Raw genomic sequence first — 26,453 nt, 5'->3', positions numbered from 1 at the left:
CAGTTTAATTTGGGCACGTCATTCATCCGAATTTCCGAATACTGCCCCGTCACTAAAAAGTTAATATAACTGCACTGTCCAATTTACAGTAGCTATTAATGCGGAAAAAATGCCATGCTATTGTTTGAGAACTCCTAACAAAACACTTTTTTTCAACGCGATAGGTTTGATAAATTCACGTCTGAAGGTGAAATGTGTACTTACATTCTGAAATCTTGCTCTGATTTATAATCCAAAGGGTCCCAGAGATAACATGAAGTGTCGTTTTGTTAGATAGAATCCTTTTTACATTTACATTTACGTCATTTAGCAGACGCTCTTATCCAGAGCGACTTACAAATTGGTGCATTCACCTTATGATAACCAGTGGAATAACCACTTTACAATAGTACATCTATATATTTTTTTGGGGGGGGGTTAGAATGATTACTTTATCCTATCCCAGGTATTCCTTTTTCATATCCTAAAACGGTCCATATAGCACACACGATCCATTTTGTATTTCCACTCGTTCATTTTGCAAAGAAAGGAATCTGTGAAAATCTCATCCTAAATGTGGTAATAAAAACACAGGTTGTTTTTTTTCTTTGTATTTTCTTCTACAAGATCTATTGTTATATTCTCCTACATTCAATTCACATTTCCACAATCTTCAAAGTGTTTCCTTTCAAATGGTACCAAGAATATACATATCGTTGCTTCAGGTCCTGAGCTACAGGCAGTTAGATTTGGGTTTGTCATTTTAGGCAAAAATTGAAAAAAAAAGGGGGCTATCCCTGAGAAGTTTTAAATTATATGACATAAACAAAGTGCATCAATGATTGGCATTTTCCTGCAATTTTCTGAAAGTGTGTGTGTGCGTGTGCATGTGTGTGTGTGGTGTTGTGTGGTGTTGTGTGGTGCTCGTATGTCTAGTCTACACTTTGTGCATCCGTTAGCGATCATGCTAATAATAACCGTCTGCTGATAGATCGGAAGGCTTTTCAGAAAAAAAAAAGAAAAAAAAACTTCTCAATTAAATGTTAACTACAATGTAGCCTATGCCTACCTGGCAGAATGATCTCATGTTTATGTACATCAATCCAATAGCCATTATGTTGCGTAAACTCTGCATCACATGAGCGCTACAGAAACACCGCTAACCAAACAAAAGTTGTTCTTAGATTTTTTCCCCCAGACCTCAAAAGTGGTTTTAAGCTTTGTTGTGGACTTAGAACATCACATGTTGTTATTTTCCTACTAAAAAGGTTGTGATTTTGAGAGAAACTGGGAAAAATGGAAACCTGGGAAAAACAATCAAGCGAAGGAGAATGCATATTTTTATAGGGAGTGAACAGCAGGCCTCCACAGGCTGGGACAGACAAGATCACACAGATTTAAAAACAGGTTTAAACTGTAAAACCAAGGTCATGTTCAGTAGGGCACAATGTGGCAAAAAATTATTAGAACTTATTAGACACTGTTCAGCTAGTATCTCAGTGCTCCATGGAACTTTAAATACATGTATCAACAGCATGTGTGTGTGTGCAGAGTGTTTCATTTGAGTTGGGTTCCTGTGGGTGGTGGGAGGGTTTCTCGGGGTCTGTGTCTTCCAGGAATGGACAGGTCTTGTCAGCTGGGGTGTCCGCTGAGCGCCTGTCAGGAAATACACATCTCAGCTGGAGAGACGTTCACATGCATGAGTCCACTGTGTCTCTATTGAACATATTTCTTGGTCCAGGACACTCTGAGTAGCAGGTCACAATACCCACTAGACACAAACTGGTTGAATCATGTTGTTTCCACATAAAACTAAATTATTAAATGTAATGAGGATGAGTCAATGTGGAAAACTAATATAATTTGCAAAAAGTCATCAATGTAAAGATTATTTTTTTCTTAAACGTTTAACCGAAATGAAATGCCGTGATTCACATTTAGTTTGATTTCATGTAGATTTCACATTAGTTGACTACTCAATTAAATGTAAATATAAATTAGATGTTTAACTGGTGTCTGTGCCCAGCTGGTAGGGACTGAAACAGGTCATTACACATGGAGGTAGAAGGGAAGGGGAGAGTGGGAAGGGAGAGGAGAGGGGGAGTGGGACGAGAGAGATGGGGAGGGGGGAAGGGAGTAGGGGGGAGTGGGAAGGGAGAAGGGGGAGTGGGAAGGGAGGGGGAAGTGGGAAGGTAGAGGGGGAGTGGGGAGGGAGAGGTGGGGGGAGTGGAAAGGGAGAGGTGGGGAGAGGTGGGAAGGGAGAGGTGGGGAGGGAGAGGGGGGAGAGGTGGGGAGGGAGGGGGGGGGTGGGGAGGGAGGGAGAGGTGGAGAGGAAGGGAGAGGGAGAGGTGGGGAGAGGTGGGGGGAGGGAGAGGTGGGAAGGGAGAGGTGGGGAGAGGTGGGGGGAGGGAGAGGAGGGAGGGGGGGAGAGGTGGGGAGGGAGAGAGGGGGAGGGAGAGGGGGTAAATAGTTAACCTAAAATAAGAAGTTATGTAACACTGACAGACACACACTGACACATACACACCCTGACAGACACACACACACCAACTTTCTGAACTCTTGAGTATAGGTCATAGCATTTCATGCCAGCTGCTGTTGACAAACTGAAGAGAGATAGACCACTTTAAGTGTGTAACACTCACACTCAAACACACACCATTTATCTCCACAGTAGCAAGCAAGCTATGTCTATGGCTACATGTATTTGTGTTAGTGTGTGCACAACTTGTGCATTTGGGTGTGTGTGTGTGTGTGTCGGTGTGTGTGTGTGTGTGTGTGTGTGTGTGTGTGTGTGTGTGTGTGTGTGTGTGTGTGTGTGTGTGTGTGTGTGTGTGTGTGTGTCGGTGTGTGTGTGTGTGTGTCGGTGTGTGTCGGTGTGTGTGTGTGTGTGTGTGTGTGTGTGTGTGTGTGTGTGTGTGTGTCTTACCTTCTGAAGCGTGATAACCAGGTCAAGGGGAGGTGAAGCCTGGGCTGTCTGTCACAGTCCTCCAGCGAATCAGGGAGCGGTACACCGCTGGTCTCCGGTAGCAACAGACACAGTCCCGCCCCAACAATGGGACCACTCCCATAAAGAATCATAGCGGCCAATGGGATGGTTTCTCCTCTAGGACTGACCACCGCGTTGAGGATACAACCCACCCTGTAACACAGACACACCAAGCCCACACACTTCTGTCTGAAACACACAAACACACACACACACACACAGTCAGGATAACTCAAACATACACATATTGCACAAACAGATACACACACATCAGGTATTACTCAAGCATGGAGATACGATGGTATTTGACCCAGGCGAGTGTGTGAGGGCAATAGATCAGTGCTGTGTGTCTGCTGGACTGAGATAGGGACTAGTCCTGTCATGGGGTCAGACACTCTCCATACCTGATGAGTGTAGGGAAGAGCTCGATGCCGTAGAGTAAAGAGACAAACACACTGGTCTGCATACACAGCTTCCCCACCAGGGCCAGAGCCATCACCAACCCTGGGACAGCTACACACACACACACACACACACACACACATACACACACACACACACACAGTGTTGGATCACTGGAGGTGTGGCGATGTGTTTGTGAGTGTCTGTGCCTGTGTATTTTTGTGTCTGTGTCTGTGCATGTGTGTTTACCGTAGAAGCGTGACGCAAGCAGGGACAGCAGGCAGAAGGAGCCGCTGAGGAGCAGGGACAGCATGCTGATTGGGCGTCTGCCACAGCGGGCCAATAGGAATGGGACGAGCAAGCAGGGTGCCTCTGATAGGCCGCTGAAGAACTGAGCCAGGAAGACATCCACCCCGAAACGGCCGACATTCAGACAGATACCGTAGTACGTCAGGGCTGACGCTAGCCTAACACACACGCATACACCGTGTGGAGAGACAGCATCATACACAGGGCGGAGAGACAGCATCATACACAGTGTGGAGAGAGACAGCATCATACACAGTGTGGAGAGACAGCATCATACACAGGGCGGAGAGACAGCATCATACACAGTGTGGAGAGACAGCGTCATACACCGTGGGGAGAGACAGCATCATACACAGTGTGGAGAGACAGCATCATACACAGTGTGGAGAGACAGCATCATACACAGTACGGAGAGACAGCATCATACACAGGACGGAGAGACAGCATCAGACACAGGGCAGAAAAACAGCGTCATACACAGGGCAGAGAGACAGCGTCAGACACAGGGCAGAGAGACAGCATCATACACAGTGTGGAGAGACAGCATCATACACAGGGCAGAGAGACAGCATCATACACAGTGGGAAGAGACAACATCATACACAGTGGGAAGAGACAGCATCATACACAGTGTGGAGAGACAGCATCATACACAGTGTGGAGAGACAGCATCATACACAGTGTGGAGAGACAGCATCATACACAGTACGGAGAGACAGCATCATACACAGGACGGAGAGACAGCATCAGACACAGGACGGAGAGACAGCATCATACACAGTGGGGAGAGACAGCATCATACACAGTACGGAGAGACAGCATCATACACAGGACGGAGAGACAGCATCATACACAGGGCGGAGAGACAGCATCAGACACAGTGTGGAGAGACAGCATCAGACACCGTGTGGAGAGACAGCATCAGACACAGTGTGGAGAGACAGCATCAGACACGGGTGAGAGACAGCATCATACACAGTGGGGAGAGACAGCATCAGACACAGTGGGGAGAGACAGCATCAGATAAATGCTGTAGAACAAATGGAGTACAGAGGTAGAACCTGGCAACCTCTCTTTGAGGTAAGAAGGTAAGACACACACACACACATTCAGTGAGCTCCAAAAGTAACAATGTTGTTGTTTTATCTCTGTACTCCAGCACTTTGGATTTTAAATGATACAATGACTATGAGGTTAAAGTACACTGTCAGCTTTAATTTGAGGGTATTTTCATCGTCATTGTGTGCTAGGAATATGGAACCAAATACTAAACTTTTGACTACTTTAATACACAGAAGTGAATTCGTCCCAAGACTTTCCGTGCTCTAAAATGGAGGGACTATGTACAAAAAGTGCTGTAATTTCTAAACAGTTCACCCGATTTGGATGAAAATACCTTCAAATTAACGCTGACAGTCTGCACTTTAACGTCAGGCATTGTATAATTTCAAATCCAAAGTGCTGATGTTACTGTCCCATAAGACAAACTATAAATGAAAATAACTGACAACCAAAACGGAATCAGGTGGATTTTAGGAGGGGTTCTCAAAGACACTCCTGTGGGTGTCCACCGAAAGTTGACTAGCAACAAGAGTCTGGGTCCTAAAAGACACCCACCATGAATTCCCATTAATTTTGCCCGACAAAACACAAACCAAAATGAACCCCTACAAACCAACTTTAAATATGGAGCTAAAAGAAAGTTGGGCAAACCAAAAAGGGGAGAACACAAGATAAAAGGCTTTGTTTTTATCACACTCAAAATGGAAGCGCTAAACCGTGGTCAAGCACTTCCAACATCTCTCAAGAACCAACTGGAGCAGTGGGCAGCTCTTAAATATCACCTGGGTTAGCACAGGTGATACACCTTCCCACTAACGAGATGGACAAGCCGGCACAGGTGATACACCTTCCCACTAACGAGATGGACAAGCCGGCACAGGTGATACACCTTCCCACTAACGAGATGGACAAGCCGGCACAGGTGATACACCTTCCCACTAACGAGATGGACAAGCCGGCACAGGTGATACACCTTCCCACTAACGAGATGGACAAGCCGGCACAGGTGATACACCTTCCCTCTAACGAGATGGACAAGCCGACACAGGTGATACACCTTCCCACTAACGAGATGGACAAGCCGACACAGGTGATACACCTTCCCACTAACGAGATGGACAAGCCGACACAGGTGATACACCTTCCCACTAACGAGATGGACAAGCCGGCACAGGTGATACACCTTCCCACTAACGAGATGGACAAGCCGGCACAGGTGATACACCTTCCCACTAACGAGATGGACAAGCTGGCACAGGTGATACACCTTCCCACTAACGAGATGGACAAGCCGGCACAGGTGATACACCTTCCCACTAACGAGATGGACAAGCCGGCACAGGTGATACACCTTCCCACTAACGAGATGGACAATTGGTCCGCCCTCCGTGATAACGCTCTACCTCAAAATATAAATGAAAAAACCAAAACCTGTTACACCGGAGTACAGAGCTAAAACAATACTTTTGGAGCTCACTGTACACACAGACTGACCCACCCAATGTAACTCATGATGACCAGGCGCAGTAGAATGGTGGGACTTCTCATGTGTCCACAGTGGGAAAGTGTGTTTCCCTCCTGGGTTTGCGTGTCTGCCTTTGGTATGTGTGTGTCAGTCTCCAGTGTGTGTGTCTCATTGTCAGGTGTGTCTGTGTCCAGGGGAACTTGTTGCAGGTCCTTCCCCTCTGTGTCCAACAGCTGCGACAGAAACACACACACACACAGACAACACACACACACAGACAGACAACACACACACACACACAGACAGACAACACACACACACACACAGACAACACACACACAGACAACACACACACACACAGACAACACACACACACACAGACAACACACACACACACAGACCTGAGTTGAGTCTAGGAACACTGATATAGTACAGACATACATTTGTATGTGTGTTTATTTGTGTGTGTGTATATGTGTACCAGGTCTAGACAGCGTTTGTCCTCAGGACTGTGTCTCCTGTACTCCTCCAGAGTGTCTGTCCTCTTCTTCAGGAGCAACCAGTGAGGAGACTCAGGAATGTAGCTGAGAGGGGGAGATTCATGGCTGAGAAGTGGGAGATTCATGGCTGAGAGGGGAGAGATTCATGTCTGAGAAGAGGGAGATTCATGGTTGAGAGGGGAGAGATTCATGTCTGAGAAGAGGGAGATTCATGGTTGAGAGGGGGAGATTCATGGCTGAGAAGAGGGAGATTCATGGCTGAGAGGGGGAGATTCATGGCTGAAAAGAGGGAGATTCATGGCTGAGAGGGGAGAGATTCATGGCTGAGGGGTGAAAATTCATGGCTGAGGGGCCATTTCACTACAGGTTCACTCACACTCTCTCACCTGGTTTCAAGGGAGACTTAGGGTTGTGTGTGTTACTCACTAGTAGAGAGGCAGACAGAGGATCTGTGGTATCGCCAGTGCCAGGTGTAGCTGTGTCCACGTGTGTGTAAGGTACGCCAGCGGAGCCAGGGCCATCATACCCAGGCTGAAGGAGAAGGACAGGAGGGCCGGGGGCCAGATACGATACCTGGGAAGACTCCATTCCACACCTACACACACACACACACACACACACACACACACACACACACACACACACACACACACACACACACACACACACACACACACACACACACACACACACACACAGTTAAATCCATGCCCACAGCCGCATGTCACGATGCACACACAGTTACGGTAGGGTAGACGTGTGTGTCTGTTTTCTTTACCCAGGCTGAAGCTGCAGATATTGATGCAGCAGCAGGAGACCCCGGCCAGACAGCGAAGAGTGAGGAAGAGGATGGCTTGAGGAAGGATGGCCGGCAGCAGAGCCGTCACAGAATGGACACACACACACACCAGCAGCACCACTCGCTTACCGTACCTAGTCACACACACACACACACACACACACACACACACACACACACACACACACACACACACGTGTTACAGTGTATAATTTACTGTGTGTGTGTGTGTGTGTGTGTGTGTGTGTATATATATATATATATATATCTATATATATATACAGCGGGGGGGAAAGGTATTTGATCCCCGGCTGATTTTGTACGTTTGCCCACTGACAAAGAAAGGATCAGTCTATAATTTGAATGGTAGGTTTATTTGAACAGTGAGAGACAGAATAACAACAAAAATATCCAGAAAAACGCATGTCAAAAATGTTATAAATTGATTTGCATTTTAATGAGGGAAATAAGTATTTGACCCCCTCTCAATCAGAAAGATTTCTGGCTCCCAGGTGTATTTTATACAGGTAGCGAGCTGAGATTAGGAGCACACTCTTAAAGGGAGTGCTCCTAACCGCAGCTTGTTACCTGTAAAAAAGACACCTGTCCACAGAAGCAATCAATCAATCAGATTCCAAACTCTCCACCATGGCCAAGACCAAAGACCTCTCCAAGGATGTCAGGGACAAGATTGTAGACCTACACAAGGCTGGAATGGGCTACAAGACCATCGCCAAGCAGCTTGGTGAGAAGGTGACAACAGTTGGTGCGATTATTCGCAAATGGAAGAAACACAAAAGAACTGTCAATATCCCTCGGCCTGGGGCTCTATGCAAGATCTCACCTCGTGGAGTTGCAATGATCATGAGAATGGTGAGGAATCAACCCAGAACTACACGGGAGGATCTTGTCAATGATCTCAAGGCAGCTGGGACCATAGTCACTAAGAAAACAATTGGTAACACACTACGCCGTGAAGGACTGAAATCCTGCAGAGCCCGCAAGGTCCCCCTGCTCAAGAATACATATACATGCCGGTCTGAAGTTTGCCAATGAACATCTGAATGACTCAGAGGACAACTGGTGAAAGTGTTGTGGTCAGATGAGACCAAAATGGAGCTCTTTGACATCAACTCAACTCGCCGTGTTTGGAGGAGGAGGAATGCTGCCTATGACCCCAAGAACACCATCTCCAACATCAAACATGGAGGTGGAAACATTATGCTTTGGGGGTGTTTTTCTGCTAAGGGGACAGGACAACTTCACTGCATCAAAGGGACGATGGACGGGGCCATGTACCGTCAAATCTTGGGTGAGAACCTCCTTCCCTCAGCCAGGGCATTGAAAATGGGTCGTGGATGGATATTCCAGCATGACAATGACCCAAAACACACGGCCAAGGCAACAAAGGAGTGGCTCAAGAAGAAGCACATTAAGGTCCTGGAGTGGCCTAGCCAGTCTCTAGACCTTAATCCCATAGAAAATCTGTGGAGGGAGCTGAAGGTTCGAGTTGCCAAACGTCAGCCTCGAAACCTTAATGACGTGGAGAAGATCTGCAAAGAGGAGTGGGACAAAATCCCTCCTGAGATGTGCGCAAACCTGGTGGCCAACTACAAGAAACGTTTGACCTCTGTGATTGCCAACAAGGGTTTTGCCACCAAGTACTGAGTCATGTTTTGCAGAGGGGTCAAATACTTATTTCCCTCATTAAAATGCTAATCATTTTATAACATTTTTGACATGTGTTTTTCTGGATTGTTTTTGTTCTTATTCTGTCTCTCACTGTTCAAATAAACCTACTATTAAATTGATAGACTGATCATTTCTTTGTAAGTGGGCAAACGTACAAAATCAGCAGGGGAACAAATACTTTTTCCCCCCACTGTATGTACACTACCATTCAAAAGTTTGGGGTCACTTAGAAATATCCTTGTTTTTGAAAGAAAAGCACATTTTTTGTCCATTAACCTGTCTGGGCTAGGGGGCAGTATTTTCACGGCCGGATAAAAAAACGTACCCGATTTAAACTGGTTACTACTCTTGCCCAGAAACGAGAATATGCATATTATTAGTAAATTTCGATAGAAAACACTCTGAAGTTTCTAAAACTGTTTGAATGGTGTCTGTGAGTATAACAGAACTCATATGGCAGGCAAAAACCTGAGAAGATTCTGTACAGGAAGTGCCCTCTCTGACCATTTCTTGGCCTTCTATACACTCTTTATCGAAAACAGAGGATCTCTGCTGTAACGTGACATTTTCTAAGGCTCCCATAGGCTCTCAGAAGGCGCCAGAACGTTGAATGATGACTCTGCAGTCCCTGGCTGAAAAACAGTAGCGCATTTGGATAGTGGTCGATCTGAGAACAATGAAACGGGGGCGCGTGTGCACGTGAAGAGTCCATTTTCTTCTTTGAGTCTTTGAACAAAAACGACGTCTCCCGGTCGGAATATTATCGCTATTTTACGAGAAAAATCGCATAAAAATTGATTTTAAACAGCGTTTGACATGCTTCGAAGTACGGTAATGGAATATTTTGAATTTTTTTGTCACGACATGCGTCCGCGCGTCACCGTTCGGATAGTGTTTTGAACGCAAGAACAAAACAGAGGATATTTGAACATAACTATGGATTATTTTGAACCAAAACAACATTTGTGGATGAAGTAGAAGTCCTGGGAGTGCATTCTGACGAAGAACAGCAAAGGTAATCCAATTTTTCTTATAGTAATTCTGAGCTTAGTGAACACCAAACTTGGTGGGTGTCAAATTAGCTAGCCCGTGATGGCGGAGCTATCTACTCAGAATATTGCAAAATGTGCTTTTGCCAAAAAGCTATTTTAAAATCTGACACCGCGATTGCATAAAGGAGTTCTGTATCTATAATTCTTAAAATAATTGTTATGTTTTTTGTGAACGTTTATCGTGAGTAAGTTAGTAAATTTCCCCCGGAAGTTTTCGGTATGTTTGCTAGTTCTGAACGTCACATGCTAATGTAAAAAGCAGTTTTTTGATATAAATATGAACTTGATTGAACAAAACATGCATGTATTGTATAACATAATGTCCTAGGAGTGTCATCTGATGAAGATCATCAAAGGTTAGTACTGCATTTAGCTGTGGTTTTGGTTTTTGTGACATTATATGCTTGCTTGAAAAATGGGTGTGTGATTATTTCTGGCTGGGTACTCTCCTGACATAATGTAATGTTTTGCTTTCGTTGTAGAGCCTTTTTGAAATCGGACAATGTGGTTAGATTAACGAGAGTCTTGTCTTTAAAATGGTGTAAAATAGTCATATGTTTGAGAAATTGAAGTAATAGCATTTCTAAGGTATTTGAATATCGCGCCACTCGATTCCACTGGCTGTTCACTAGGTGGGACGATTTCGTCCCACATACCCGAGAGAGGTTAATGGAATATGTACATAGGCGTACAGAGGCCCATTATCAGCAACCATCACACTTGTGTTCTAATGGCACGTTGTGTTAGGTAATCCAAGTTCATAATTTTAAAAGGCTAATTAATTATTAGAAAACTCTTTTGCAATTATGTTAACACAGCTGAAAACTGTTGTTCTGATTAAAGAAGCAATACAACTGGCCTTCTTTAAACTAGTATCTGGAACATCAGCATTTGTGGGTTAGATTACAGGCTCTGAATGGCCATAAACAAAAAACTTTCTTCTGAAACTAGTCAGTCTATTCTCGATCTGAGAAATTAAGGCTATTCCATGCGAGAAATTGCCAAGAAACTGAAGATCTCGCACAACGATGTTTACTACCCCCTTCACGGAACAGTGCAAACTGGCTCTAACCAGAATAGAAAGAGGAGTGGGAGACCCCGGTGCACAACTGAGCAAGAGGACATTTACATTAGAGTGTCTAGTTTGAGAAACAGACGCCTCACAAGTCCTCAACTGGCAGCTTCATTAAATATTACCCGAAAAAACACCAGTCTCAACATCAACAGTGAAGAGGCGACTCCGGGATGCTGGCCTTCTAGGCAGGGTTGCAAAGAAAAAGCCATAACTCAGACTGGCCAATGAAAATAAAAGATTAAGCTGGGCAAAAGAACACAGACACTGGACAGAGGAACTCTGCCTAGAAGGCAGGAGTTGCCTCTTCACTGTTGACGTTGAGACTGGTGTTTTGTGTGTGCGAGACCCTGTGGCTTTTAGGTCTCTCCAGGTCTCGCACCCACTTTGAAATTTGGTGGAGGATCGGTGATGATCTGGGGGGTTTTCTGCAAGGCTGGAATCGGGCAGATTTGTCTTTGTGAAGGATGCATGAATCAAGCCACGTACAAGGTTGTCCTGGAAGAAAACTTGCTTCCTTCTGCTCTAACAATGTTCCCCAACTCTGAGGATTGGTTTTTCCAGCAGGACAATGCTCCATGCCACACAGCCAGGTCAATCAAGGTGTGATCAAGACCCTGTCATGGCCAGCCCAATCTCCAGACCTGAACCCCCTTGAAAACCTCTGGAATGTGATCAAGAGGAAGATGGATGGTCACAAGCCATCAAACAAAGCCAGGAGTGTCATAAAGTCACCCATCATCAATGTGAAAGACTGGCGGAAAGCATGCCAAGACACATGAAAGATGTGATTGAAAATCAGGGTTATTCCACCAAATATTGATTTCTGAAAACATTAGTATTGTGTTGTTTAAAAATGAATATGAACTTATTTTCTTTGCATTATTCGAGGTCTGACAACATTGCATCTTAAGTTTTTTTGACCAATTGTCCTTTTCTGCAAATAAATGCTCTAAATGACAATGTTTTTATTTTGGAATTTGGGAGAAATGTTGTCAGTAGTTTATAGAATAAAACAAAAATGTTAATTTTACCCAAACACATACCTATAAATAGTAAAACCAGAGAAACTGATACATTTGAACTCAGTTTTTCACTTCAATTTCTGACATTTAATCCGAGTAAAAATGTCCTGTCTTAAGTCAGTTAGGATCACCACTTTATTTTAAGAATGTTAAATGTCAGAATAATAGTAGAGAGAATGATTTATTTCAGCTTTTATTTCTTTCATCACATTCCCAGTGGGTCAGAAGTTTACCTACACTCAATTAGTATTTGGTAACATTGCCTTTAAATTGTTTAACTTGGGTCAAACGTTTCAGGTAGCCTTCCACAACATTTACATTTGAGTCATTTAGCAGACACTCTTATCCAGAGCGACTTACATTGCATACATTTCATTTAAAAAAAATATATTCCGTACTGGTCCCCCATGGGAATCGAACCCACAACCCTAGCGTTGCAAACACCATGCTCTACCAACTGAGCCACAAGCTTCCCACAATAAGTTGGGTGAATTTTGGCCCATTCCTCCTGACAGAGCTGGTGTAACTGAGTCAGGTTTGTTGGCCTCCTTGCTCACGCACGCTTTTTCAGTTCTGCCCACACATTTTCTATAGGATTGAGGTCAGGGCTTTGTGATGGCCACTCCAATACCTTGACTTTGTTGTCCTTAAGCCATTTTGCCACAACTTTGGAAGTGTGCTTGGGGGTCATTGTTCATTTGGAAGACCCATTTGCGACCAAGCTTTAACTTCCTGACTGATTTCTTGAGATGTTGCTTCAATATATCAACATAATTTTCCTCCCTCATGATACCATCTATTTTGTGAAGTGCACCGATCCCTCCTGCAGCATGCACCCCCACAGTTGTGCAGTTGCAAACCGTAGTCTGGCTTTTTTATGGCGGTTTTGGAGCAGTGGCTTTATCCTTGCTGAGCGGCATTTCAGGTTATGTCGATATAGGATTCATTGTACTGTGGATATAGATACTTTTGTACCTGTTTCCTCCAGCATCTTCACAAGGTCCTTTGCTGTTGTTCTGGTATTGATTTGCACTTTTCGCACCAAAGTACGTTCATCTCTAGGAAACAGAATGTTTCTCCTTCCTGAGCGGTATGATGGCTGCGTGGTCCCATGGTGTTTATACTTGCGTACTATTGTTTGTACAGATGTACAGTGGTACCTTCAGGCGTTTGGAAATTGCTCCCAAAGATGAACCAGACTTGTGTGGAGTTCTACAATTGTTTTTCTGAGGTCTTGGCTGAATTCTTTTGATTGTCCCATGATGTCAAGCAAAGAGGCACTGAGTTTGAAAGTAGGCCTTGAAATACATCCACAGGTACACCTCCAATTGACTCAAATGATGTCAATTAGCCTATCAGAAGCTTCTAAAGCCATGACATCATTTTCTGAAATTTTCCAAGCTGTTTACTTAGTGTATGTAAACTTCTGACCCACTGGAATTGTGATACAGTGAATTATAAGTAGAAGAATCTGTCTGTGAACAATTGTTGGAAATATTACTTGTGTCATTTACAAAGTAGATGTCCTGACCGACTTGCCAGAACTATAGTTTGTTAACAAGAAATTTGTGGAGTGGTTGAAAAACAAGACTTAATGACTCCAACCTAATTGTATGTAAACTTCCAACTTCAACTGTATATGTACTGAGTGTGTGTGTATGTACAGTGTATGTATGTCACCTGTCAGAGAGGGCTCCTCCAAAGAGAGATCCCAGCAGAAGGCCAGTCATGTACATGGTCTGACTGTACGACAACACCACTGGATCTATACACACTGTGCCCTGTAACACAAACGCACACGCACGCACGTTTGTGCTAGATAATGTTATAGTAATCTAGCTGCAGCCCTAACTATTTATTATCACACAAAGCTGATAGTGAAATGACTTGTTTTACAGGTTCAGCCATAGTAGTACTCAGGGTCAGCCATAGTAGTACTCAGGGTCAGCCATAGTAGTACTCAGGGTCAGCCATAGTAGTACTCAGGGTCAGCCATAGTAGTACTCAGGGTCAGCCATAGTAGTACTCAGGGTCAGCCATAGTAGTACTCAGGATCAGCCATAGTAGTACTCAGGGTCAGCTATAGTAGTACTCAGGGTCAGCCATAGTAGTCCTCAGGATCAGCCATAGTAGTACTCAGGGTCAGCCATAGTAGTACTCAGGGTCAGCTATAGTAGTACTCAAGGTCAGCCCTGATAGTCATGGTAGCCCTGATAGCCCTAGTAGCCCTGGGAGCCAAGGTAGCCAAGGTAGCAATGGGAGCCCTGGGAGCCCTGGGAACCAATTGTAGCCCTGGGAGCCGAGGTAGCCCTGGTAGCCTCTTTCACCCCAGCTGCCTAACAAACCCTGATTCAGATGACCATCCTACCCATGTTAGATTACGGAGATGTAATTTATAGATCGGCAGGTAAGGGTGCTCCCACTGGTTGATGCTTATTTCTAAAACTCTCTTAGGTCTCACTCCCCCCTATATGAGATATCTACTGCAGCCCTCATCCTCCACATACAACACTTGTTCTGCCAGTCATATTCTGTTTAAGGTCCCCAAAGCACACACATCCCTGGGTCGCACGTCTTTTCAGTTCGCTTTAGCTAGCGACTGGAACGAGCTGCAACAAACACTCAAACTGGACAGTTTTATCTCAATCTCTTCATTCAAAAACTCAATCATGGACACTCTTACTGACAGTTGTGGCTGCTTCACGTGATGTATTGTTGTTTCTACCTTCTTGCCCTTTGTGCTGTTGTCTGTGTCCAATAATGTTTTTACCATGTTTTGTGCTGCTACCATGTTGTTTTACTGCCATGTTGTGCTTCTGCCATGTTGTTGTCATGTTGTGTTGCTACCATGCTGTGTTGTCATGTTGTGCTGCTGCCATGTTGTTGTCATGTTGTGTTGCTACCATGCTGTGTTGTCATGTTGTGCTGCTGCCATGTTGTTGTCATGTTGTGTTGCTACCATGCTGTGTTGTCATGTGTTGCTGCCTTGCTATGTTGTTGTTGTAGGTCTCTCTTTATGTAGTGTTGTGTTGTCTCTCTTGTTGTGATGTGTGTTTTGTCCTATATTTTCATTTAATTTATTTTTAATCCCAGCCCTCGTCCCCGCATGTGTCCTTTTGCCTTTTGGTAGGCCGTCATTGTAAATACGTTGTTGGTCTTAACTGACTTTAGTTAAATAAAGTTTAAATAAATAAAATCATGGATTTATGAGTGTATCTCTTCCGCCTGTGTGACGTAGGTGTGAAATCTGACACCACTCGAATCTGGGATGTCCCCCATTTCATTCGCTCTTCCGACTGTCTATCAACTCCTGGCTAAACCCTACATCACAGCCACTGACAAAGTACGGGACTCTTCACTTCAATACAAAGTGATTTTCGTAGCAGGTTAGGAGAGCATTTTCACTAACTCTAACCATTTCCCTAACCTTAACCTCAGTCTCCTAACCTGCAATGCTAATTCTCCTAACCTGCTATGAAAAAGTCACTGATGTATCGATGTGGAGTTTCCTGACAAAAAAGCACATGCTTGCAATCCTTACTTCATAGCGCAACAGGCTAGATTCGTTGTTCTAGCACAGGTATTCCCAAACTGGGGTACGCACAATAAATATGATTCACATTTAAAAAATATATCTAATAATTTTTTTTAAAAGTTAAAAACAGTGTAATGAGTGCGCTGAGAGTCGGGAAGCAAGTTCGCGTCGGCCTTGTCAGACTCTTTAAAGGAAAAAAAGGATTCTGCCAGTCCGTGGTGATTAATCACAGTCCTGATGTCCAGAAGTTATTTTCGGTCATAAGAGATGGTAGCGGCAACATTATGTACAAAATCATTTTAAAAAGAAGATACAATCAATGCAAATAAACAAACGAAAAAACAATCGGTTGGGGGCACGTAAAACGTCTGCCTTCTTCCCTGGACTGCGCTCAGATTATCCTGCCTCGGCAAATCGAGCTGTTAAGACACTGATGCCCTTTGCAACCACGTACCTATGTGAGAGTGGACTCTCAGCCCTCACTAGCATGAAAACTAAATACAGGCACAGACTGTGTGGAAAATGATTTAAGACTGAGACTCTCTCCAATACAACCCAACATTGCAGAGTTATGTGCATCCTTTCAAGCACACCCTTCTCATTAACCTGTGGTAAGTTATTCACAATTTTCTAAGAACAAATAAGATTTCATATGTAAGATGGTTAAATAAAAAGCAAAATGATCGATTATTATAATATTATTATTTGTGCCCTGGTCCTATAAGAGCTCTTTGTCACTTCCCACGAGCTGGGTTGTGACAAAAACTCCCACTCATTCTTATGTTTAATAAATATATCGTAAAGCGTGGGTGGCAGGTAGCTTAGTGGTTGGACAAGTAACCGTTGGACTAGTAACCGCGTTGGACTAGTAACCGAAAGGAGCGTTGGACTAGTAACCGAAAGGTTGCAAGATCGAATCCCCGAGCTGACAAGGTAAATATCTGTCATTCTGCCCCCCCCTTCACTGTTCCCAGGCTGTCATTGAAAATAAGAATTTGTTCTTAACTGGCTTGCCTAGTTAAATAAAGGTTAAATAAAAAAATAAAAAGCGTGTGCGTGGCAGGCTTGATGGAAAAAATGATGATCTCAAAAAACAACATTTGAGAGTGCGCTGACCCTGGTGCTAGAGGGGGTACGCAGTTGGAGGTTGAAAGATCTTTTGTCGAGATCACGAGATAATCAAAAGTACCACACATCATTCAATAATTTGTTCAGATGCACGAAAACCACTTCATCAAGGAGCCCTGTGGCGGCATTGAGCGCAATGCTGAGCATTTAAGCCCCGAACAATACCTGGCAGGCAGCCCTGTCTCCCAAGCTGCGTGCCGCCCCAAAGACCACAGCCAATCGCATGCAAGGAACAATGCAGCTAACTTTGCTGGTCTTGTGAGCTAGCTAGTTAGCTACGCAGTCGTGTTAGCTAGCTAGCTAACTAGCAAGCTAGCTTGTTATCTGTGCTGATTGTTAGCTTGCATAACTGATATGTGTATAATTATAAGGGATACTTCATGTGGATAATATTTACATTTACAGGGTTAGGGTTAGCTCTATTCCTGACAGGATGATCAGATTCAATAGCAGCCTCAGAGGCTGATAAGTCAGGATGCTGCTTTGTAAGCTGTTTCATATGTAAGGCTCCTTGTAGACAGCCTACTAGGCAGCATCCTGATTTATCGTCCTCTGAGTCTGCTATTGAATCTGATCTAGTTCTGAGGCTGCTATTGAATCTGATCTAGTTCTGAGACTGCTATTGAATCTGATCTAGTTCTGAGGCTGCTATTGAATCTGATCTAGTTCTGAGGCTGCTATAGAATCTGATCTAGTTCTGAGGCTGCTATTGAATCTGATCTAGTTCTGAGACTGCTATTGAATCTGATATAGTTCTGAGACTGCTATTGAATCTGATATAGTTCTGAGACTGCTATTGAATCTGATATAGTTCTGAGACTGCTATTGAATCTGATCTAGTTCTGAGGCTGCTATTGAATCTGATCTAGTTCTGAGGCTGCTATAGAATCTGATCTAGTTCTGAGGCTGCTATTGAATCTGATCTAGTTCTGAGGCTGCTATTGAATCTGATCTAGTTCTGAGGCTGCTATAGAATCTGATCTAGTTCTGAGGCTGCTATTGAATCTGATATAGTTCTGAGACTGCTATTGAATCTGATATAGTTCTGAGACTGCTATTGAATCTGATATAGTTCTGAGGCTGCTATTGAATCTGATCTAGTTCTGAGGCTGCTATTGAATCTGATCTAGTTCTGAGGCTGCTATTGAATCTGATCTAGTTCTGAGGCTACTATTGAGCTCACTCACTGTAAATGTAAATATTATCCATAGAACATCCATAAACATGAAGTGTCCCTTACAAGTATACACATATCAGTTGTGCAAGCTAACAACCAGCATGTACTGTAACAAGCTAGCTAGCAAACCATACTAGCCAAGTTACAGTGCCTTCAGAAAGTATTCACACCCCTTTGTTGTGTTACAGCCTGCGTGGAATTATGTTTTTATTTGAACAAATTATTAAAAAATGAAAAGCTGAAATGTCTTGAGTCAATAAGTATTTAACCCTTTTGTTATTTTTCTTTATTTTGTTTAACCTTTAACCTTTATTTATCAAGGCAAGTCAGTTAAGGAACGGTGTCCCATCCATGGGATGGTTGAGCTAACGTAGACTAATACAATTAGCATGAGGTTGTAAGTAACAAGAATATTTCCCAGGACATAGACATATCTTATATTGGCAGAAAGCTTAAATTCTTGTTAATCTAACTCCACTGTCCAATTTATAGTAGCTATTACAGTGAAATAATACCATGCTATTGTTTGAGGAGAGTGCAACATTTTGAACATGAAAAGTTATTAATATACAAATTAGGCACATTTGGGCAGTCTTGATACAAGATTTTGAACAGAAATGCAATGGTTCATTTGATCAGTCTAAACCTTTGCACATACACTGCTGCCATCTAGTGGCCAAAACCTAAATTGCACCTGGGCTGGAATAATAGATTATGGCCTTTCTCTTGCATTTCAAAGATGATGGTACAAAAAATACAGAAGAACGTTTTTTTTTTGTATTATCTTTTACCAGATCTATGGTGTTATATTCTCCTACATTATTTTCACATTTCCACAAACTTCAAAGTGTTTCCTTTCAAATGGTACCAAGAATATGCATATCCTTGCTTCAGGGCCTGAGCTACTAGCAGTTAGATTTGGGAATGTCATTTCAGGCGAAAATTGAAAAAAGGGGCAGATCCCGAGCAAATTGTTATTTACAATGATGGCCTACCGGTGAACAGTGGGAAAACTGCCTTGTTCAGGGGCAGAACGACAGATATTTACCTTGTCAGCTCGGGAATTTGATCCAGCAACCTTTTGGTTACTGTTCCAATGCTCTAACCACTAGGCTACCTACCTCATCTCTGTACTCCACACATACAATGATCTGTTAGGTCCCTCAGTCGAGCAGTGCATTTCAAACACAGATTCAACCACACAAACCAGGGAAATATTCCAACGTCTTGCAAACGAGGGCACCTATTGGTAGATAAAAAAAAAGCAGACATCGAATATCCCTTTGAACATGGTGAAGTTATTAATTACCCTTTGGATGGTGTATCAATATACCCAGTCACTACAAAGATACAGGTGTCCTTCCTAACTCAGTTGCCAGAGAGGAAGGCAACCACTCAAGGATTTCACCATGAGGTCAATGGTGACTTAACAGTTACAGAGTTTAATGGCTGGTATAGGGTAAAAACTGAGGAGGGATGAACAGTAGTAACTTCACAATACTAACCTAATTGACAGGGAAAAGAAGGAAGCCTGTGCAGAATAAAAATATTCCAAAACATGCATCCTGTTTGCAACAAGGCACTAATGTAATACTGCAAAAATGTGGCAAAGCAATTAACATTTTGTCCTGAATAGAAAGTGGTATGTTTAGGGGAAATCCAATACAACACATTACTGAGTACCACTCAGACTTCATCATGTAATGGGTATCCTTGTAATCGTTAAAGACTGGGGAGTTTTTCAGAATAAAAAATAAACAAAATAGAGCTAAGCACAGGCAAAATCCTAGAAGAAAAACCTGGTTCAGTCTGCTTTCCACCAGACACTGGGAGATTAATTCACCTTTCAGCAGAAGAATAACCTAAAACAAATTAATTCTTTAATTTATAATTGGTGGCATTGGATAGAAAACACTCTGACGTTTCTAAAACTATTAAACTAATGTCTGTGAATAAAAAAAATGTTGAGGTCACAGTCCATTCAAATGCTTGTCTAATGGATATTCAAAGGAATTCCTCCCAGATTGCAGTTCCTATGACTTCCACTAGATGTCAACAGTCTTTAGAAAGGGTTTCAGGCTTGTTTTTTGACAAATGAATTATTAGTTGTAGTTTTTCAAGGTGGCTCTCATTTGGACTGTAGTCTTGTGGAGCGTGTGGATGAGGGAGCGCACCTCGTTATTTATCTCCGGTGTTGAACATACTACATTCCGTCTTAAATTGCATCGTTTATTTACATATTAGGGTACCTGAGGATTGATTAGAAACATTGTTTGACTTGTTTGGACGAAGTTTATTGGTAACTTTTCGTATTCGTTTGACTGCATGTTGAACGAGTGGAACGGGTGGATTACTGAATCAAACGCGCCAAATAAACTGACTTTTTTGGGATATAAAGAAGGACTTTATCAAACAAAACGACCATTTGTTGTGTAGCTGGGACCCTTGGGATTGCAAACAGAGGAAGATCTTCAAAAGTAAGTGATTTATTTTATCGCTATTTCTGATTTTTGTGACACCTCTGCTGGTTTGGAAAATGTTTTTAATGCTGGTGTATGCGGGGCTCTGTCCTCAGATAATCGCATGGTATGTTTTCGCTGTAAAGCCTTTTTAAAATCTGACAAAGCGGTTGGATTAACAAGAAGTTAAGCTTTTAAATGATGTAAGACACTTGTATTTTCATGAATGTTTAATATTACGATTTTTGTATTTTGAATTTCGTGCTCTACACTTTCACCGGATGTTGTCGAGGTGGGTCACTAGCGTCCCACCTAGCCCAAAGAGGGTATTACAAATAAGACAGTGAATGTTACTGAGTGACCGAGTTACAAGACCTAGGCATGGTTGTCTAGCAATGATCAACAACCAATTTGACAGAGCTTGAAGAATTTTGAAAAGAATAATGGGCAAATGTTGCACAGTCCCGGTATGGAAAGCTCTTAGATACTTACCCAGAAAGACTCAAAGCTGTAATTGCTGCCGAAAGTACTTCTACAAAGTATTAACCTGTTGGGGACCCCTTCCCGCTCTGATCCCGCTAAAGGGATTTATTGACAAGATTCAAAACTGCAAGAATCTAATAATTTCAATTTCTCAAACAATCAACTATTTTTCACCATTTGAAAGATAAACATCTCCTAAATCCAACCACATTGTCCAATTTTTATGCTTTACGGCGAAAGCATAAAGTTAGGTTATGTTAGGAGAGTACATTGAAAATAGCTGTGTGTAATGTTTTGTCAATTCAAAGACAGGCGTCACCAAAAGCAGAAAACCAGCTAAAATTATGCACTAATCTTTGACAATCTTCATCAGGTGACACTCCTAGGACATTATGTTATACAATACATGCATTTTTTGTTCCATCAAGTTCATATTTATATCAAAAAACAGCATTTTACAGTGGCGGTGAAATTCAGAATTTTTTTTCCCTCAAATGCTTCCGGTGAATCAGCGTTACAATTTACAAAATTACTATTCGAAAACATTGGTAAATTATAATATTGTCATTCAAAGAATTATATATTAACATCTCGTAAATGCTACCGCATTGCCAGATTTCAAAATAACTTTACTGGGAAATCACACTTTGCAATAAACGGGGTGCTATGCTAAGAACAATAGGCTAGGCTATACAGGTTAGCACCATCTTGGAACCATCTAATATCAATAATACTATTGTAAATATTCCCTTACCTTTGATTATCTTCATCAGAAGGCACTTCCAGGAATCCCGGGTCCACAACAAATGTGGTTTCTTTCGACAAAGTTCATAATTTATGTCCAAATAACTCCAAGTTATTCCATGTTGTTAGCGTGTTCAGTAGGCTCCTCAAAATGTAGGGCGGGGGGGGAAAGTCACCACGAAAAGTTAAAAAAATATATATATTTACGTTCGTTCAAACATGTCATACGTTGTTTAGCATCAATCTTTAGGGCCATTTTTAACGTGAAACATCCGTAATATTTCAACCCGACCTCTCCTGTGTCTTGAAAAACGTTTTGAAAAATGTCTCGCCTCACATGAACGCGCATGTCCGCGCAATAATGAAGTGACGACATCCCAGGGACGTCAAATTCCCTTCCTTGTCATCCGGTCTCTGTTCATCATAGACGCTTCAAACAACTTTATAAAGATCGTTGACATCTAGTGGAAGCCGTAGGAAGTGCAAAATGAATCCTTTGTCACTGTGTGGTCTATTAGCAATGACTCGAAAATAGTACAGCCACAAAATTCTCATTTCCTGCTTGTATTTTTCTCAGGTTTTTGCCTGCCATATGAGTTTTGTTATACTTACAGACACCATTCAAACAGTTTTAGAAAATTCAGAGTGTTTTCTATCCAAATCTGTTAATAATATGCATATCCTAGCTTCTGAGTTGGTGTAGGAGGCAGTTAAAAATGGGCACATATCTTTTTAAAAATTCTCAATACTGCCCCCTAGCCCCAACAGGGGTGTGAATACTTATGTAAATGAGATATTGCTGTATTTAATTTTCAATAAATTTGCAAATATTTCTAAAAACTTGTTTTCACTTTTTCATCATGGGGTTTTGTGTGTAGATGGGTGAGAAAATCCAGTCAAAGTGTATCAATACCTTTTGACAGCACTGTAGCTGCGTTGTTGCTTGCATGGGATTGGCTGGTGTCTTAGGGGTGGCATTCAGTCTGGGAAACTGTGCTACCTGTCGGGCTTCGTTCAGGGCTTAAATGCCCCAAGACCTCTTGGCTCAAGATAAGGGACATTTAACTTTCTAACATTCTAACTTATAAAACTGATAATGAGCTCCAAACACAAATGAAAGCATGATGTTAACGTGAAACGTCTCTTAGAGTAGCAATCAGTGAAAAGGTTCTGGTTCTGATCCACCGTGGGCTCAATCGTCAATGCATCCACTCCTATTTATAGACTTTATCTCGGGATCTCGACAAAACAATTTTTGTTATGTTGATAATGATCGTGAGATAAACAAGGGATTTTTTTTTTGTTCTCTTCATATATCCTCTCTGGACCAGACCCAGCTGCTATTGCATTCGTGTCAATGGGAGACACTACTGGTCAGGTAAATCGATCTGGAACGGACCATTGTTTTCAATTGTAAAAGGCCTGAGTGAACTATCTTCATTGTCTAGGCCCCTTGCTTTTTTTCAGTCTAAAGCCAGTTTGTCTTTACTAACGACATGCCACTGGCTTTGAGGAAAGCCAGTGTGTCTATGTATGCGGATGACTCAACACTATACACGTCAGCTACTACAGCGACTGAAATCACTGCAACACTTAACAGATGCAGTTAGTTTCAGAATGGGTGGCAAGGAATAAGTTAGTCCTAAATATTTCTAAAACTAAAAGCATTATATTTGGAACAAATCATTCACTAAACCCTAAACCTCAACTAAATATTGTAGTAAATAATGTGGAAATTGAGCAAGTTCAGGTGACTAAAATGCTTGGAGTAACCCTGGATTGTAAACTGTCATGGTCAAAACATATTGATACAACAGTAGCTAAAATAGGGAGAAGTCTGTCCATAATAAAGCACTGCTTTGCCTTCTTAGCAACATTATCAACAAGGCAGGTCCTACAGGCCCTAGTTTCTACCTTCTTAACAACACTATCGACAGGGCAGGTCCTACAGGCCCTAGTTTCTACCTTCTTAACAACACTATCGACAAGGCAGGTCCTACAGGCCCTAGTTTCTACCTTCTTAACAACACTATCGACAAGGCAGGTCCTACAGGCCCTAGTTTCTACCTTCTTAACAACACTATCAACAAGGCAGGTCCTACAGGCCCTAGTTTTGTGGCACCTGGACTACTGTTCAGTCGTGTGGTCAGGTGCCGCAAAAAAGGACTACGGAAAATTGCAATTGTCTCAGAACAGGGCAGCATGGCTGGTCCTTGGATGTATATAGAGAGCTAATATTAATAATATGCATGTCAGTCTCTCCTGGCTGAAAGTGGAGGAGAGATTGACTTCATCACTACTTATAGTTATGAGAAGTATTGACATGTTGAATGCACCGAGCTGTCTGTCTAAACTACTGGCACACAGCATGCATACCCCACAATACATGCCACAAGAGGTCTCTTCACAGTCCCCAAGTCCAGAACAGACTATGGGAGGTGCACAGTACTACATAGAGCCATGACTACATGGAACTCTATTCCACATCAGGTAACTGATGCAGCAGTAGAATCAGATAAAAAAAACCAGATACAAATACACCTTATGGAACAGTGGGGTCTGTGAAGAGACACACACAGGCACAGACAAAGACACACATGATAAGACACACACTCTACACACATACACATGGATGTTGTACTGTAGATATGTGATAGTGGAGTAGTGGCCTGAGGGAACACACTAAATGTATTGTAGATATGTGATAGTAGAGTAGTGGCCTGAGGGAACACACTAAATGTATTGTAGATATGTGATAGTAGAGTAGTGGCCTGAGGGAACACACTAAATGTATTGTAGATATGTGATAGTAGAGTAGTGGCCTGAGGGAACACACTAAATGTATTGTAGATATGTGATAGTAGAGTAGTGGCCTGAGGAACACACTAAATGTATTGTAGATATGTGATAGTAGAGTAGTGGCCTGAGGGAACACACTAAATGTATTGTAGATATGTGATAGTAGAGTAGTGGCCTGAGGGAACACACTAAATGTAATTGGGTATAATGTTATGACATATAGTCTCCTCAAAAATGTATATAACTGCCTTAATGTTGCTGGATCATTAATAAATATACATACAGATTGTATCCACCAGCACAGCCACATGGACATTTAAAAAAAAAATACAAATAAAACATGACACAGAGTTGTTCGTTTCATTTGTAATAAACGTTGAATGTAATATTATTAGTAGCAGTAAAAAGGGTAAAACATAATAAATAGGAGTAAGGTTCAATTAGAACTAAGATCAGATTCAATAGCACTTGTTTTACAGGTTCAGCCATAGTAGTACTCAGGGTCAGCCATAGTAGTACTCAGGGTCAGCCATAGTAGTACTCAGGGTCAGCCATAGTAGTACTCAGGGTCAGCCATAGTAGTACTCAGGGTCAGCCATAGTAGTACTCAGGGTCAGCCATAGTAGTACTCAGGGTCAGCCATAGTAGTACTCAGGGTCAGCCATAGTAGTACTCAGGGTCAGCCATAGTAGTACTCTCCCCCCCTTGCCAATTATGTTGAAACTATAATTACTGTATTTAATTTCAGGCTTTTCATTACATGTTTACTTACATTATCTCTCTCCGTGTCGTTCCCCAGCGTGATCTCATCCTGTGTCGGTAACAATACCGATATAAGTGAGACATTTATCTCGGGCACCTCCCCCGTAGTGTTGTTCTGTTTGCGCGCACTACTAGAAGAGACTTCATCTCCTCCGGTTCGACTCTTGGTCGGTAACTGACTGGGGACTTTAGCGCACGAGGAGGCTGCTCTGCTGACAGTGAAGACATCGAGGAAGAAAAGAAACGCCGTGAAGAAGAATATGAGAGCGAGCCGCAAGTACACCGCGAGCTGCAATGGAGCCATAGGACTCTTCTCTTTCACTCTCTCTCTCTCTGCTCACCGCCTCTCTCACCAGACAGCGGAGGTGAAGGGCCAGTTACACCCGTAAACTCCTGGAACTCCCATAAAGTCTTCTCAGCGGAAGAAGTACTGTAAAAGCAGTCTAATCATTACGTATGGTGACAAAGTGGTCAGGGGGGAATAAATACCTAACCCACAGTCCTCTGCATTAGACTTTCTCCCCATTGCCTGGGGTTGAGTTGACCTAAACCTAGAAATTAAATAGAACTACTTTACCACTTATCTCTCCCCCCTCTCCTCTCTCTACATTCCTTCTCTCTCCCCCTCTCTTCTCTCTCCATTCCTTCTCTCCACCCTCCCTTCTCTCTCCATTCCTTCTCTCCCCCCTCTCTTTCTCTCCATTCCTTCTCTCCTCTCTCCATTCCTTCTCTCTCTCCCTCCCTTCTCTCTCCATTCCTTCTCTCCCCCTCTATGTTATCCTCATTCCTTCTCTCCCCCTCTCTTTCTCTCTATTCCTTCTCTCCCCCTCTCTCTTTTCTCTCCATTCCTTCTCTCCCCCTCTATGTTATCTCCATTCCTTCTCTCCCCCTCTCTCTTTTCTCTCCCGTTTCCTTCTCTCCCCCTCTATGTTATCCTCATTCCTTCTCTCCCCCTCTCTCTTCTCTCTCCATTCCTTCTCTATTCCCCCTCTCTTTTCTCTCCATTCCTTCTCTCCCCCT

General features: G+C 42.8%; 1 protein-coding gene and 1 long non-coding RNA gene across 4 annotated transcripts; both read right to left on the bottom strand.

Annotated features, from left to right (window-relative positions):
• Window positions 1-1,296: 1,296 nt before the first annotated feature.
• LOC115172958 (solute carrier family 22 member 13) lies at window positions 1,297-25,966 on the bottom strand. 3 transcript variants are annotated; one of them, XM_029730873.1, is made up of 10 exons: window positions 25,444-25,964; window positions 14,027-14,127; window positions 7,485-7,639; window positions 7,133-7,301; window positions 6,688-6,790; window positions 6,240-6,439; window positions 3,620-3,837; window positions 3,373-3,481; window positions 2,909-3,157; window positions 1,297-1,635 (listed from the first exon to the last, which is right to left on the bottom strand). In XM_029730873.1, exons 1-10 carry the CDS (start codon window positions 25,735-25,737, stop codon window positions 1,494-1,496), a joined length of 1,740 nt encoding a protein of 579 aa, XP_029586733.1. In that variant the 5' UTR covers window positions 25,738-25,964; the 3' UTR covers window positions 1,297-1,493. The 3 variants fall into 3 exon arrangements, with proteins under 3 accessions (XP_029586733.1, XP_029586734.1, XP_029586735.1); XM_029730874.1 differs by lacking the exon at window positions 14,027-14,127 and having other exon boundaries at window positions 25,444-25,574; XM_029730875.1 differs by lacking the exons at window positions 3,373-3,481; window positions 3,620-3,837 and having other exon boundaries at window positions 25,444-25,966.
• On the bottom strand, window positions 4,953-5,791 carry LOC115172959 (uncharacterized). The gene is made up of 2 exons (XR_003871523.1): window positions 5,715-5,791; window positions 4,953-5,546 (listed from the first exon to the last, which is right to left on the bottom strand). It is a non-coding gene; the product is annotated as an uncharacterized LOC115172959 (long non-coding RNA).
• Window positions 25,967-26,453: the final 487 nt, after the last annotated feature.

The sequence above is a fragment of the Salmo trutta genome, chromosome 33 (genome assembly GCF_901001165.1).
Source record: "Salmo trutta chromosome 33, fSalTru1.1, whole genome shotgun sequence".
Classification (NCBI taxonomy): domain Eukaryota; kingdom Metazoa; phylum Chordata; class Actinopteri; order Salmoniformes; family Salmonidae; genus Salmo; species Salmo trutta.
This window is presented reverse-complemented; position numbering and strand designations above follow the sequence as displayed.

Bases quoted from the DNA above. Each gene is read 5' to 3' on its own strand.
- LOC115172958 (XM_029730873.1), bottom strand. From the start codon at position 25,737: ATGGCTCCATTGCAGCTCGCGGTGTACTTGCGGCTCGCTCTCATATTC. The intron at 3,482-3,619 runs GTAAACACACAT...GTGTGTGTGTAG, and splicing joins GCTTGCGTCACGCTTCTACG to CTGTCCCAGGGTTGGTGATG. The intron at 3,158-3,372 runs GTATGGAGAGTG...TGTGTGTTTCAG, and splicing joins CTCTTCCCTACACTCATCAG to ACAGAAGTGTGTGGGCTTGG.